Consider the following 16,991-nt stretch of genomic DNA (forward strand, 5'->3'; position numbering starts at 1 on the left):
AAACTACTTAAGACTTAATTGGCTTTAATTTAATGTAAAATTGATTATTTTGGGTTATTTTGAAGTTAAATTAGAAAAATTGTGCTTGACCCCCTGCCGGATTTGTCTTGTCCTATTGTTAGTAAATATCTGCCGCCACATCTGGTTATTTATTCAAATTTCTAATAATAATTTAATTTATTAATTTCTTATTATTTATTAAAATTTCTAATATAATATACTAATAACTACACTAAATAGATATTTCGAAGTTATTTTTACGTCCATGGATTTACTTATTAGAACTTTTACATTTTACTATCATTAGTTTTAAAACCGTCTAGTAAGAGAATTTCGGTATTCTTTTCATTCACGATCAGTTTTTAATTCATGAATAAACTCTACAGAAGTCATTTAGTCTAACTTAATAAAAGAAATGTTATTTTTTGTTATCATCAGTTATTAGAAACAATTCTTACAAAAAAATATTAAATACATTACAAAGAGTTTGTTGTTAAAAAATTTCCAAAAATACACGCGAAATCATACATCCAGGTACAAATTCATAAAATTTTATGCTTAAATTATATAACACTATGCAGATCATTAAATTTATTTAATGCATGCATTTTTACCAGAGTAGTAAAGTAAGCATATTTATAACAAAATATTTTAATAATCCAAAACATATGCAATAAAGATTTTTTCTGAGCTTTGTTTCTGTAGACTACTATATTCTTTATTGCCGGATATTTGTAAGCACAATGTGAATGACACTATAGAAAAAGATAGTAATTACGAAGATTGATGTGACTCTTCTTTAATGAACAAAAAAAAAAATCGTTTATAAATTTTTTTTAAAAAAATCCGAAAATAAACTTCTCTAAGCTTTGTAGTATACTTCGTCAATCTTTATGCTTCTTATCATATGTGTATGGAATTCATAAAATTCACTGTGCCTTTTCTTCCTACTATCCAATAAAACGCTGTATAAAATTATGTTATGAAAAAACAGACATAAGAGAGACATAAAACAAACAAGAAAATCACTCAAATATATTTAATCCTTGGTTTCCAAAGCTATGAATCATATAAATTATCTAGTATACAACCATTTTTGCTGAACTACACAGCAACCGGGATCAGATGAAAAAGTCATAAAGGTAGCCTTTCATATAGACTACCAAAAACTGATAATGAAAAATGGACAAGGCTTGAATATTTTTTTTCAATGGAGCAAATTTAAAAAGCATTTTCCTTCTTTGAAAGTTTTTATAAAACCTGAGATACTTCTAAATACTGAAGTTTGTGCCTTGATACAACACTACACAACAGGGATGAGTTAGGTAACCAAACAAATATATTTAAAGTACAGCATCTCCAGGCTCATTTTAAGAAAATTTACATCAATATCTATTCAATCGCAAAATCTTACTAAAATGCTCGTAAACATTTATATGAGATCAACATATTGCAAGATCATAACTAAAACTAAAAACAACCACGATTCCTATAATTATATGCATTAAATTTCAAGGTAAAATATTTACTAAGGAAATTGGTGATGGTTTAATAGTTGCACATATTTTCATCTGTGAGATAAAATATATTTTTCACAAAAAATATAAATAACGGCGCAGGTTTTAAATATACAAAATGTAGTTTACCATGTTGAAATTTTTCATGAAAGCATGGTTATAAATGCGTTTGACAAACTGACTTAAGAAAGGATATTAATATAGTTAATGAAAAATAGTAACAAAAAAATAGAGAAAAGCAAAACAGGAAAATTTGTAGAAAACTTAAGAAAACTGAAATCAAATACATACATTTTCTTTTCAACAATACATGCAATATTCAAGCATTCATTATTCCAAATTATTAAAAGTGAGATCAAAATATTATTGACTTTCATTCAAAATAAAGACAAAATATAGAAAGCAAGTGAAGTATGATATGGATTTATTTAAACTTGGTAAGTTAAGGACACGTGTAAAGCGTAAAAGTCAATCGATACATCATTTAAACGTTTTTGATATTAGACGTTAATTAGTGATAAAAAATTATCTATTCTGAAAAGAGTCATGGGGAAAAAATCAAAAGGGAAAATGAAATTAATGTAAATTTTGAAATATTAGGCTGGCATACAATTTTGAAAAGAGTTTATTTAGAATTATGATTCCAGATTTTTTTTTTTTTTTTGCTATATATTTTAAATATCAGTGGAAATGAATAATGGAAATCACTTATACCATAATTTTTCTAATTAATTTTTAAAAACTTTAAAGTTAATAAATAATAAATTATCAAATTAACGATCAGTTAAAAATTTGAGTTAATTTCATATCTTCAGTACTAACATTTTAAGCTTTCAGATATTGTATAACACAATAATTATTTCAGTAGTTTTAACTTTATAACATTTTAAAATGATTTAGTAATATATATCTTCGAGTAACAAATCCTTTGATAGATATATTTTTTTCTGATCATAAAAGGATAGACATTAAATAAGATTTTAAAAAAAGCAGCATTTTTGGGCTTTAATTTTTTAAAGCAAAAGACCCATAAAATTGAATACAAAACATTTCTCATTTCTTTATAAATAAAACAAATTAAATACAAAAGATACCATTCTTATCACACATAATCACAGACGAAATTCAAAAGAACACCTTCATAAAACTTTATATAATAACTCATACTAAAATATATCAAGACACTTTCAGGGAGAATCGAGCCTTCAAAAGATAAACCATCTGTAACGTAAAAAAAAGTATAACAAAATTCAAAAAGACAATAGATACATTTTGTCAAATGAAATATTCTAGCAATGACTTTTGTACTTCAACAAAACTGAAATTCAGGAGCATCTTGAAATTATTTCATGAAAAAGATGTTTGAGCAATTTTCTGATGAAAAAAAGGTCTAATATTAATGCATGCCTAGTATAGAAAAAATTTCGGAAATACCACAAATGGTTTCATATTCAATTGATGTCAAGCTCAATCCATTCAGTAGCAAAGATACATAATGCAAATATTATAGAACATTTTAATTTGTTGTTCAATGTTAATAACTACAATGTCGATAAAAAAATTCTGAAAAGTGCATCAGGAGACAATAAAACTGTTACAATATTCAGGGGACATAGTTAAAAATGAAATAAAAATATCATAAATCATAATTTTCTTTCAAATAGATAAATGCAACTACAGAAATAAGAAAAACAAATTTTGCAAATAACATCCATCTGTGAAAAATGTAATGAAAATAAATTTTTTTCAATAAATCTTTATTGTTAGGAAGGCTACAATTATTTTACATTATTTTAAGATAGTAAAAATGCCAACAAATTAAAATTAATTTCTTGTCTATTCAAGATTTTAATTAATTAAGAATAATAAATCTAATATATATCAGTTCTTAAATGTCATTTTAAAAGAAATTAATTTATATAAAGCATTTTAATGTTAAGGATAAAAATGGGCGTTTTAAAAATTAAACAAACAGCGGATTCTCTTCTTTATCTTACAGAAACATAGGAGTTAAAAAAAGAAGCTACATGATACTGGAAAAAAAGTAAAGGTGTGACACAAAACTTAAACATTATTTATTTTTCTAAAATACTGCGGAATTAAGGACACTTCTCACATTTCTTACATAGCTTTTTATTCTAAGGGAGTGATAAATTATATGCATAAGAATCCTTATTACAACCAGCTTTTCAATAAGGAGTACATCTAAAGTTCTCAGGAAAATTGATGGCAACTTTCAATGAATATGTTTCATTTGGAATAAATTTGGAAGAGGATAATAAAGGTCTTCTCTAATATACAGAACGAATTTTATATAATAAATGAAGGGTAATACATATTAATGATGTATTTGAAACAAATGATCCATTTTTATTTCCAAAAAGTGTATATGTCCATCAGGTATATAAAACTGCAAAATAATAAAAATGTTTAAAATTGATTACATTTAGTATAATTCATAGATAATTAAATTAAAATCAATTAATAATCAAATTATTCAACAAATAAAGGTAATAAAAATCGCACATTACAAAAATTTTGAAAATGTTTAAATTTTTATTTCTTTAGAAGACTAGAATAAATCAGTAAAAAAAAAAAAAAAAAAAAAAAAAAAAACATCTTTCAAATTTCAAACAAATAAGTCTTCAGGAAACAATTTTTTTGAGTTAAAATTCTTTAACATGTATTAAGCATACTCTCAGACATTAAATGAAAGAATCACAAAATATAGAATAATACATCCTAAGAATAACATCACAACGTCACATCAGATTACAATATCACAGATCTAATATTGTACAATGAATACTGCAGCACCAGTGGCTTCTAGGTTATGTTATACATAACCTAAACATATTTTTGACAAAAATACATACACATTATATTAAGAGCATGATTTCACTCACAATAACAAAGAAATTCATTTACTTCTACAGCAAAGAGATGAAATGTAAGCTTTCAACCATAAAATACATTAAATGATTCAAAAGTAGTAGCTCTGAAAGGCGAGTTATCAATAGTATTCACTTTTAACGCAGCCTTTTCGCCTCTTATCGAAATATTGACCATGTTATTGACTGAAGTACATCTAAAGACGTAAGAAGCTATATACACATGATGATTCAAATATAAATATCAAGTCCCAAATCACTTTATAAATACAAATCCAGTTAATGACTTATTATACATCTCAAACACAAATAAAAATTTTGAATAATTGTGAGCCATGCCGATAACCAACTAATAACAAAATCTAAAAATCTTTCAAAAATTTAAAAAAAAAGAAACAAAAAAAAACCCAATAAAATTTACATCTACAAAATATTGCTTTTTCGCAGATAACTTCAAAAACATATAAACACTGTCATACATAAATTTTGAACATAAATCTAAGTTACACCGGGAATTGTAGGGAAAGAAGAAAAGCTCCAAATAACGTACAAAATAATTAACAATTAACAAATTGCTACACATAACACGAATAGGGTTACCCATCCCATCCCTAGTGTATGATGTTTAAACATACAACAATTTACTAAAATATCATTTCTTAAAAACTGGGCATCAAAAATTTTTTTCACATCTACAATGAAGCAGCATCAAGTATAACTAATCACTTTTGTACAGGATAAATTCATGAAGGAGATAAAGTTATTAAATATGATGTCACATTAGTGGGAAGGTCACTTTTGCTGATCTGTAAAAAAAAGAAAAAGAGAAAAAATTTTAAAACAATTTATTTTTAAAGGTATATTGTTAGTGCATATATTATTAGTGCTTTAAAAGTTCTTTGAAAATATTTAAGGCAAAACTTAAATGTTTGCTGTAATGCTTTATAAAATGTTTAGCTTTATAACAGAACATAACAATCCATCCGAAATAACTCCGGGTGCGTTTTTATTCTATTACTCTTTCACTTAAATTTTATATAGCTGAAATGTAAGAACTTATTTTTATTCATGTAAGACATCAGTTTTCTCTAAGGCAAGCTTAATTATTTATTTAGTAAAGGTCCAATTAATATGTCTAAAATTTTAGAAATCATAAATCATCATAAATTATCCAATGTTTTTCTTAAGAAGTAAAAAACATTAAAAACCTAAAATGGAAAATGTCAAGGGGATTTTTTTTTTTTTTTTACTTACCACTGTGGAAGATTACTCCCTGGCGTATGTCCTCCTACAGATGAACCTAAAAAGTAAAGATGAAATTAATTAGCACTGTATCTAAGTACGAGACATTTTTTTTTATCAAATTATAAAAAAGAAAGAAAAGAATTTCAAATGCAAGAGAATAAAAGAATGTCCAATTTAATTATTAAAATGATCCTCGGAGTCCATGAGAGTTTTTGAAAATAAACAATTAACAATAAGCATAATTTGATAATTACATTATAGATAAATTTCAGTTAAATAAAAAAATATGTAAAAGCTCAACAATATATATTTATTTAAAAATGCAATAATTTATCCTAGACATGTTTCAAAAATAACTGACAGCAGTACAAAATTTTACTATAAATAAAGAAAATTCTACTGATAAGGGTTAAAAGAAAAAATTCTTATACCCATTTCTGGTGTGTATTCACTGGAATCCATACTTAATATATAGGGAATGATACTATCAATTTGCACATTTCCGATGAGGCCAGAGAAAAATAATTCTTCAGTGATCGATGGTTGTAAGGATCGCAGAGCAGGTAATCTGCCAGACAGAAGTTCAGATTATAAACAATTTTGTAGTATTTCATTCAGCAAAAAGAATACGCACTTCATATTAAATGTAAGAGCGTATAAAATATATATGTAAATAAGCAGATAATTTTACGAAGAAGTTTATAAGTACTTTAATATACAATTATTTCTAAGACTAATTTCTAATTATATGCGTACATATGATAAATTCCTTTTGAAATAAATTTGAATTAGCATTCTATTCGGAAATTATTTACCTCAAAAGCAACTTAGGAAATCGATCGTTGTTTTCAGGAAATGTTTGACCAATATAAGAACGTAGTTCTTGGTACCCTTTTTCCTGAAATTTCTCAACTTGTCTTGCACTGGGGAGAGAGGGATAATCTACAAAAAATAAATAGAAAGGTTAAATAACTGAATAAATGAAGAAAAATATATTTTTATCTTTATAACAAAACAAGAAATAAAATATATGTTTCAAAGCTATGTGAATTTCAGTATCCATTAAATATACTAATTGGCAGTTTTATTTCTTATTTATTTTATTGCTGCTTTTTTTTAAATGTTCATGCTTTTGGTAAAAATGTTAATGTTTAGATTATACATATTTCCAAGCATTTCCCCCTTTATACTAAATTTTTCAACAGATTTTAATTATTCAATTAAAAAAATATTTGTTATAATTATTTGAAACAATTTCGAGAAGTATTGGAAAATAGGATTCAGAAATTTTTGAAAAGACAGAAGCATAATAAATGAATAACAATAAAAGGATTAACATAAAAACATCAAGAATAAAAAATAAAAATTTTAGAACATTCATGCTGTTATTTAAAGGCACATTTAGACATTCTTAAGACATGATCTTCAATTGTATAATACTAGAAATTATATATGAGCATTTAATTCTAAATTTCAGCAATTAATTTGCCTTACGCAAGAGCTAAATTGCTGGATAAAATCCAATGGAATAGGATTCCAGTATTTGATAGTTTTGATATACATCGATTCAACCTCTTTGGCTTAAAAATATCTCTAACATGATCACTTCAATTTTTCCTTTTAAATTTGAAATAATAATAAGTCTAATAAATATTTGAAATAAAATACTTAGGGACACTAAGCGCTTACCTGGACTGAAAAGAACAATTGCTTTTAAATAGGCATATTCATGTTCATCAACTTGTAATCGAAGCATAGAATTTACAAAATCTTGTAATTTGCATATATGATCAGTGACTTGTTTTACTCGAGACGCAGATAATCGATCTAAAAGAATAGCATATTTGTTTTCTTATTGTAAACCAATATAAAAAAAGATCAAAATAATTTACTTTTAAATATTATTAGAATAATTAATAATAATATAGAATTATTCTATTATTAATTATTATTAGAATAATTAATAATAGAATAATTTACTTTTAAAATATTATTAGAATACATGCGCACTCCATGGGTACATTTGATGACTAAGACTCCTTCATGCACTTGCTTTGACTAAGTTACAGATGGCGAGTTTAATTCGTCATTCAAACAAGGAAAAAATTTAAAATGTACATTCTTGTTCATGTTTAAAGTGATTTGTATAAGTTATTAGAGGTCATTTCTTTACAATTCTAATTAATCTGATATTATATAGCTCAAATAAATGAATTCTCAATCAGCAAATTAAATTTGTAGTGAAAAATTTTTCAAATAAATCCGTACCCGAGGGACTAAGAAGCACCAAAAATATAACTTCAAACTAAGCGAAAAAGCATAAGAATACCAGTACTTTATATTTTCTTTAATGCGTCTGGAATATGAGCTGATAATGTAAGGACTTAATAAATTTGGGAGTTAGACAGTTGAAATGTTTGCAGAAATAAATAAATAAGATTAGTGTCTTTTTTTTAACACCATTTCTAAGAAGTGTTTAGGAAGTGCGAATGTGCGGTGGGTAACTGCGCATGTCTCAACTATAACCAGACACTGCTGATGCCAGCTCCAACTAAATTCATTTTTAAAGCATGCTTTTGATTCCCCCAGTCCATGAAAGGGAGAGAACATCCCACAAAGAGCCCCCACAATAATTATCAAAATTATAACAACAGCAGTCATAAGGTAAACAGTGGCAGGTAATGTAATTCCTTCCCTCACTTAACAAGCAGGCATTTCAGAATATCCTGAAATACTCAGATCAAGATTTATGCATTCTATTTCAATTGAAGAATACAAAAGTTTATAATAGCAGATGCTCATAACATTCTGACAGCTAGAAGAAGTACAATCTCCGATTTTAATTTATAAATCAACACAACAAATTCACAAGAAGAATAACCCTTATAGCATCATCTACTCTCGATTATCCAAAGAAAAAAAAACTCATAAACAGATAAAGGGACAATTGGGTAGAAAGAGTTAAGTGTACACCAGCAAGTAATTCTCAAGAACCTACCATAGAAACAAATGGAATTGAATTGGTTGTTTTAGCTTGATTTGATAGTGTAAGAACAAAATTCGATTTTTCAACACCAAATATATTTAAGTAGTGCGGAGTCTGCATTGTGCCAGCGGTATTTTTTTTATCTCCTTTTATTAAGAAACATGAGTTGACTTAGTTGTCTTTTTAGAAATTACAATAAAAGATTTACTTTTGAATGTCATATTTAGCTTACAAATATTTTGCTGAAGAACTTTAAGAAAATTATTTAGTTGATTTTTTTCTACCTATCATTCATTCATTTAGTCGTGAATTCTACAAATATGGTTGTCTTTTCTTAAATCATTTTTTTTCTTTATCAATATTCTGAATATATTGTATAACTGTATGATTTATTCTTGGGACAAAACTAGTTTTTCAAAAACACTTATCAGTGGTAGAAGCAGCCGACTAAGCGGCTGTCTAGAACCGCAGATAGATCGATTAAAAGCAATATTAATTATATAGTTACCGAATAAATAATCTGTAAAAAATAAAAATTCTATGAATCATAAAATATGAGGATAATATTAACACTATGAAGTATAACTGATCAGATTTCTTGACTATTACTGCAATTATAAAACAAATGTCTGCTTAAATATAATAGTATTCAAACATGGATGCAGCACATTCATAAATTATAGTAAATTAATAAATAAATAAAACATGTATTTTTTCAAAATTTCTAAAATAAAACATCATCCAATATAAATTTTTAGTGTGCATAATGAGTTAAAATGTGTTTTAATATGAAACTAAATTGATCATTTTATTAAAAAAAAAGGTATCGTAATATGCATTGCCTAAATACTGATACTGATTCAAATTATTACTCATGTCAATGATTATACTGATACGGATATCACATCTACTAAGGGCAAAATGAATACAACAAAATTCATTTTAAAAGTATTTACTCATTTAAAAATAAAAATTAAATGAAGTAGAATAAGATAATTTAAATAAAGCTTGCATTTCAAATTCTATATTTACCTTGCTGTACACTTGACTGCAAATGACTGATTATCGCTGAGAAAATAGTTTTTACAGACATAACTTGAGAACATTGGGCCAAACCTAATGTAAATAACTCGCTCCAGCAACTCCGAACTAATGTAGCCTGTATTTCTGGCCTGAAAGAACAATTTCAGCTATACAGTATTGAAATTTATTTTAGATACTAAAATTAATCCAGCCTCAGCATACTTAATAAATTATTGTATAAAACAAAATGAAATTTCACATAATCTAGATAATGAGTCTTGCATTTTTATTAATAGATATATACCAATGTTTTCTACAATACATCATTATATGAAATGAAAATTAATTCGGGGAATAAAACATTTGGAACAAATATGCTTGAAAATTTTATTTACCAATAGGAAGAATGTAAATGAAAGCTTATTGAAAAAAGGTATATAATCACCGAAAGAATAAGAGGAATGTTTAAGGAAAAGATAAGTAACTATTAAAAGAAAATACATTGAATAGGTAACTACAATTTTTTGAGATTTCTACGAAATACATATTTTCGAATAAGAAAGGAGCATATAAATGCAGCAATTGCTTTCATGAAAATGAAATTCTATGAAGTAGCAATAATAAAGTAGGAATAAGGATATAGCATTTATGAAACATTCAAAATACAGTTAAAACAAAGACTTTAAAAAAATGCGCTATTTGAGTCTTCGTAAAAAATTGCAAATAGTATCCTAAACTGTCTGAAAAATACATTATCCTATATATTGCATGTTTTATAAGAATATATAAGTATAAAAAAATAAATAATAAAAAAAACGAAGTATAATTATTGACAAAATATGTAGATTGCAGAACTTCATCTTTTCTAGGACACAAACCCATTCATAATCTGCTAATTTGGACAAATTCCCTCAATGTGGAAAATATTATTCAATTATGTTATATTATTCAGTTATGTTATATTATTATAAAATATATGGAAAATATTATTCAATAAAGTTAAAAATAATCAGTCAATACAAGTCTCACAAAACCTAATATTGTTCAGCAAATATAAACTTCAAAATTATCTAGATTTTATGAAAAGAAATAATAATTCGTAGCCTTTTGGATTTATTTTATATTAATGTCATGCATGATAAAGAAATATTTATCTTTCATACTCAAACAGATGTTAAAATGATATTTAAAACAGTTAAAATGTGAGATGAATAATTGAATTCGTTATACATACTGCAGTAGCTGGAAAGCAGGTATTGATCTGGCCCAATGGACTGAAAGAAATAAAAGCCTAGACCCACTTTCACATATATAGTGGACGTTGAGGTAAGATGATCCTGGATTAGGAGTCGTTAGATGAAACGCTACATGAGAGTCTAAAAGTAATGGACCTATAACATGATATAAATATTAATTCAACAATATGGGAATGAACAATCACAAATGAAAACAGTAGGAAAAAATAGAGAAATGATGACACTCCTAAGGAATATTTATATATAGCATCTATCACAGTTCCACAAACCCTTGTTTATTTAACATAGAGATTTTGGCCCAAAGTTAAAAATATTTAAAAAAGCGATTCGAAAACTATTTAATTCTAAAAGAACACTTTTAAAAAGTAAAGAGTAATAAACATCAAATAAAAAGAAACAAAAATGATTAAAAAATGAATTGTGAAAACACCGGATAATTAAATCTGTGAAAGATAATTCCATTTCATTTTCATCATAATGAATAGCAAAATTATTTAATGTTCTGATAAAATGCTGTTAGAAAAGCAAATTGAGTTAAATTAAAAATAAGTTGAACAAATTAAAAATAAACTTTTGGTATTCTGGTTTTTAATAATTATACTATTTGAAAGAAGTAAGAGGAAGTAAAATCATTATTGAACAGAAAATTTTAGTTGGCAAAGACAGTGCTTAAGACGATGATATATCAAGAAATAAACAAACAAATAAAACGGAAAAGAATGTTGAGAATTTTTTCAAAGTTATCAACTAAATCACAATGCCGAAAAGAATTAGCATGACAATCAGAGGGAAAAAAACTCACCATCGAATTCAAATAATGAATCATTCTCAGGTTCCAACGGTAAAGACAACTGATCAGAACAACCACCTGCAACCTAAAATGCCAAAATACTTCAAACTATTGCTATATATATATATGCAAATAGAAATGAATTGGGTTTTAAATTTTTAATAATGCAGTTTAATAATGCCAAAACAATGGCGAATTCAAGTATTTTGTGACCTCAGACAATGCACATTATGAAATCTGTCTTTTAATAAACTGGTAAATTAACTTTCACAATTCAACTGACTTTTAACATTATGAAAATGCTCATGATTTCTTTTTTATTTTAAGAACTTTATCATATGCATGTCTAAAACTTTTTATTCATTATTATGCATGAATGCGTGGTGTCCATATTCGTATACAATATTATTTAAGCAGATGCTCAGTGTCTATAAATCTGTCCACTGCTTATTATCACACTCTCTTCGTCAGCCTCTGAATCCAGCGGTCCTAGGCAGCAGCCTAGTTTGTCTAGTGGGAAATCCGCCACAATACAAAATGACATTTTTAAAGAATTGATTTGAAACAAAGCTGTATGAAAGTAGAAAACAATATATACATTTTCTTCACACATATTTTAAATATTCAAATAATAATAATAATATTCAGTTCATGTTTTTTAATATTCATATTTTAAATATTCAATGTTCTTCAAAAGTAAGACTTTATTTTAGGAGTGAAGAATAACCGGTAATCATGTACAATATTTGAGAGCCATTATTTAATTATTTAACGAACGTTATCATGAAACAATAATTTCAGGCCAGTTATATGATAAAAAAATATTTGTTTTTCAAATTATTTTATGTTAAAATCATGCAGGCACATTTTGTTATAACTTATTATTTCAAGAGTTTCTTACAAAAGAAAAAGCAACGCTTTAATTTTATCAGATGGCAAATAATTTTACCTATAAAATATTTCAGTTGCCCAATCGGTTTCGTTTACCAAAGTTACAAAACAGGGACAAGTTGGAATATTTTTATGGTTAAGCTGTTAAATTTGTGAGATTATTTAGATTAAATAGTTTTAATACGTTTTGTAAAACAGAAAATTAGATTCAGAGAATTAATCTTTGTCAATGGATGATACAAAAATTTATTATAAATTTTATCAATAAGAAAAATATTTTATGTTTTTTCATAACTAAAATTTCACATGAATAACCCTGTAAAGCATGAATAACCTGTAAAATTTTTAAAATGTCTAAATATTTTTGAAAATTTTTAAATGAATCGTATTGTGCATGAAAAACGCGTTCAAATATTAATTATATTTTGTATGCTTGATTTTGTTACTTTTGTTGATTTTGTTTTTATATTTTGTATGTTGTTTTGTATGCTTGATATTAACAGCAAAAAATACAAATCCTGCTCTATTATACATAAATTTTGAAAAATCAGATAAAATACAGAATTTTTAGATAACAGGTTAAAAAAATCTTTAAATCCACAATACATTTAACACAGAAATTTCCCAATAAATTTACTTTAATAAGGAATTTTAATTTTGCTTCTATTGACAAAGTGTACCATTTTAAATGAAGCTAATATTTTAAAATTTAGAAAAATAAAAAAAATCCTGATTTTGACTTTAAAAAATGAATTATTTGAAAAAGAAATTCCTGGAATTTTCTATTTTGTCCTAAAATAAAAAAAACTGGTTACCTTAACCATTGTGTCAAAAGCTTTGGATATGACGTTGTTGCTGTCTTTTGGCAGCAATCTGCTATGGGATTCCCCATTGGCAGTGACTAGTGGTACATCGCAGTGACTCTGATCTCCAGGATTTTGCTTCAGTGCAACTAATGAAGTTACTACGTTAGCTAAAGTACTTAAATCTATAAAAAAAGTGAAAATTCATTAAAATGACTCAAAGAATTTTAAATATTAACTATACATTAATTAGTAGGAAAAATATTTACGTAGTAAAAACAGATAAAATATACACTTTGAAAAACAATAATGTGCTATAAAAATCACAAGATGATATTGAAACTTAATATATATTTGTTAAAAGTTTGCTGCTAAGATCCGAATTAGAAATTCAGAAGACTAAAACTAAGTAGCATAATCAGTGGTGGCTCATCAATTAGGGCTGCAGAATTGCAGCCCCTTGAAATTACTTTGAAAAATAGGATTTGGTTATTTATTCACACTGAGAGATTGATAATCAATAAAAATAAATAATAATAATAAAAAAATGAAGAAAGCAGACAAAAAAGATTCATTAAGTATAAGAGATACAGGATGGGACTGTATACTGAAAAGCTGTGAAATGTAACATAAATGAGTGACTCATTTAAGACAGGTGTTCCCTCTTAATATTAGCTAGCTGGCATTTTCACGGTTCCACTCGGCCAACTGACATTTTATTCCTCATCTTCTCTCCCCCCCCCCCACACACACTCAATGTTAGTCTTTATTCTCATCATTTGATTTCGGTTTCGTTTTGGGGTTGCCCCGATATGAACACATATGGTTTGATGCATATTCCTTTTCCTTTCCTAGAAACCATCCCCCCCCCCAAAAAAAAAAGAAAAAGATATGGGATTTTCTAAAATATAATTCTTATAGTTACAATAAAAAAGTTTGGACAAGTTAAAGTTGCTTTAAAAAGGTATTTTTTTTATTTATCCTCTTGAATATCATTTTTGCATCAAGGCTTATTTATGAATTGATGGGAAGGAGGTGATCGTAATAGTATTAGCAAGTAATAAATGCAAGTTTGGGGAATGATGAATAAAAAAATAATCTTGTTTCCCTTTTCTTGTTATGTCTAGAAATATCTTACATGATAAAAAATCACATGTAGCAATTTCATTATTGAGTTTGTAAAAAAATCAAGATTTAAATTTATTATTTAATCATCAACAAATTAACTTTCGGCCATACATTGAACTTCTATATATCGATTCTTTTAGAAATTATGATATTTTTCTTTGAAATGGTAAACTGTCAGATTTAATTCGGGGGTTTGGAGGAGAGAAATGAGAAATAACAAGGAATTTTTCCAGTATGTAAAATAATTCGCCTTTTTTTTTTTTCGGAAGTCATTTGGTGGATAAGTAATTACAGTCTTAACTGCAAACATCTAAAACAACTCTTTATGACATATTGTATAACATTTTGCATAAAGATCAGGACATGATGAAAGTCTCCTTAAATTTGTCATTTTATGTAGATTTTACTGCTCAACAAAGGATTTATTCAAGAAATATTAGTTAATTGAATTGATGTATATAACGAGAGAAATGTTGTTTTACTTCATCTTCCTTACTTCTTTTCCGGAGCACATAATATCTCCTGCTCCACACCTTAAATATGAATATTTACAATATTTTTCATAGAGATTTATGTTGAAAACATTAAGGCTCATGGAATTAAAATATCTGTTAATAAAACAAAAAAGACAAGAGAACTATTTAAATCTATTTTTATTATTCATCGAATAAATTTAATAACTAACAGAAACATGTTAGAACTCTCAAATTTCTTACATCTTCTTGATAAACAACATACGTAAAAATACCATGAGCTATAAAATTTGTAAAGGAAAAACTGATATTTTTTTAATTATTGAAAATGCATACGAGAAATTCGTACATATTTTAATAATTCTTCGACTCACACTTCATATAAAACTTGTTGAGCATACTTTATTTTTATTTTAATAAATATATTTATATAAATAATAAAGTAGCAATTGTTTCAAAGGAACATATTAACTATGCAAATGAAAACTACTGACTGAGTTTAATTCTTGCAGTAAGACAGGTATGGAAGATTATTATTAATTAATATTAAAAAGAGAATTCATAAATACTAATAATACGTTTTTATATTGTTTCAAAAAGCATTTCGATGACTTTAAAGGAAATATAGTTTAAATTTAAATCACATTTTAAATACGTATTTAATGGGAAATACTGACTGACAATAATATTCAAAAACTTATAGGGCAAGATAAGATATTTGACAGTATTTCTTAATACAGTATAAATCTTAATTCGATAACTTGCAATGCCAGATTTAGATATTTAACACACTTAAGCAATGTTCACTATGAAATCTCTCTTTTAATAAACTAGTAAATTATGTTCCACATTGCAACATATTTTTATCTTAATAAAAATGTTAATGATCTATTTTAAGTTACTTTTCCATATTAATATTTTGAGAAATGCATATGTTTCAATTTTTTCAATGAAATCAATTTAACTCATGAATGTGTGGAATCCATGTCTGTGCATAATATTATTTAAGTAAGTGCTTATTATCTACTTATCTGGGGGCATATGGGGAACCAGTGGGAATAGGCTCCTCTTTCAGAGATGACCCAGGGACAAAAAAATAACTTGAAAGAAAAATTACCTTCGAGATGAAATGATAACAATTTTCTCAGGATTAGCAACTTTTCTTTATTTCACCAGAAACATTAAGATATTTATTTTGCACACATTGATAGCTATGTCTCGGATGCAACAAAGTATAAAAGACTTGATATTACAGTTGGTATTTTGGTATTTTTAAAGAAAGAAGATATCATCGCTTTTGAACATTTGAAGAATAAAGAAAGTAAGAAAGCCAGATGCATCTAAACATAAAACATTATTACAATTGCAATAGAGTATTTCTGATGCTAATACATTTGCTTGATGCGAGTTGCTAATACATTTTGAGAAATGAATAGATTGATAAAAATTGCATGCACTCTACCATTGTTCGTATATGCATGCGATAGAAGTACATTGCCAAGAAATGTGTTTCTAATGCAATGTAAAGTACATTTTGAATTGTCAAAAATTATATGCATACTATAGTTGTTCAAACTAGGCCTCAATGCCTCATGATATTCGGAGAGCATAATAGTAAAAAAAAAAAAATGTTTTGCATCATATAATTGATAAAATGTATCCAAAAAGCCGAATTCAGCTGCAGTAATGTCATTAGGACTTATTATCACTATGAAGTGCTTTATCATATTTTTCCAATAAAACATAATAAGATTGTCCATTTGTTGTTCTGTCCGTTTTGTAATATCATATTTATTTATCATAATTTGAAAGTCCTATTTTTTTAATGTAACCATTGAATATCTGAGAATGGATGTAAAACTGTACTACTTGTAAATTTTAAATTAAATACTTTTTTCATGTTTAAATGTATTTCATATGCTTTGATATTCTTACATGTAAAACCCTTGTGATAAATGCATAAGAAAAATGTTGAAATATCTTTAAAA

At 26.3% G+C, this 16,991-nt stretch overlaps 1 protein-coding gene across 3 annotated transcripts in view; it reads right to left on the reverse strand.

The window, feature by feature from the left end:
• Positions 1-1,024: 1,024 nt before the first annotated feature.
• Positions 1,025-16,991, reverse strand: part of LOC129959979 (orphan steroid hormone receptor 2-like) — a 165,786-nt gene continuing 149,819 nt past the window's right edge. For all 3 annotated transcript variants that reach the window (XM_056072931.1, XM_056072930.1, XM_056072934.1), the window contains 9 exons: positions 13,415-13,587; positions 11,721-11,793; positions 10,897-11,053; positions 9,672-9,811; positions 7,343-7,480; positions 6,469-6,595; positions 6,085-6,221; positions 5,663-5,708; positions 1,025-5,214 (listed from right to left, as the gene is read on the reverse strand). In XM_056072931.1, coding sequence (XP_055928906.1) covers position 5,214; positions 5,663-5,708; positions 6,085-6,221; positions 6,469-6,595; positions 7,343-7,480; positions 9,672-9,811; positions 10,897-11,053; positions 11,721-11,793; positions 13,415-13,587 — 992 coding nt within the window. In that variant the 3' untranslated portion in view covers positions 1,025-5,213. The remainder of the gene's footprint in view (positions 5,215-5,662; positions 5,709-6,084; positions 6,222-6,468; positions 6,596-7,342; positions 7,481-9,671; positions 9,812-10,896; positions 11,054-11,720; positions 11,794-13,414; positions 13,588-16,991) is intronic.

This window comes from Argiope bruennichi, chromosome X2 (assembly GCF_947563725.1).
Source record: "Argiope bruennichi chromosome X2, qqArgBrue1.1, whole genome shotgun sequence".
Classification (NCBI taxonomy): Eukaryota; Metazoa; Arthropoda; class Arachnida; order Araneae; family Araneidae; genus Argiope; species Argiope bruennichi.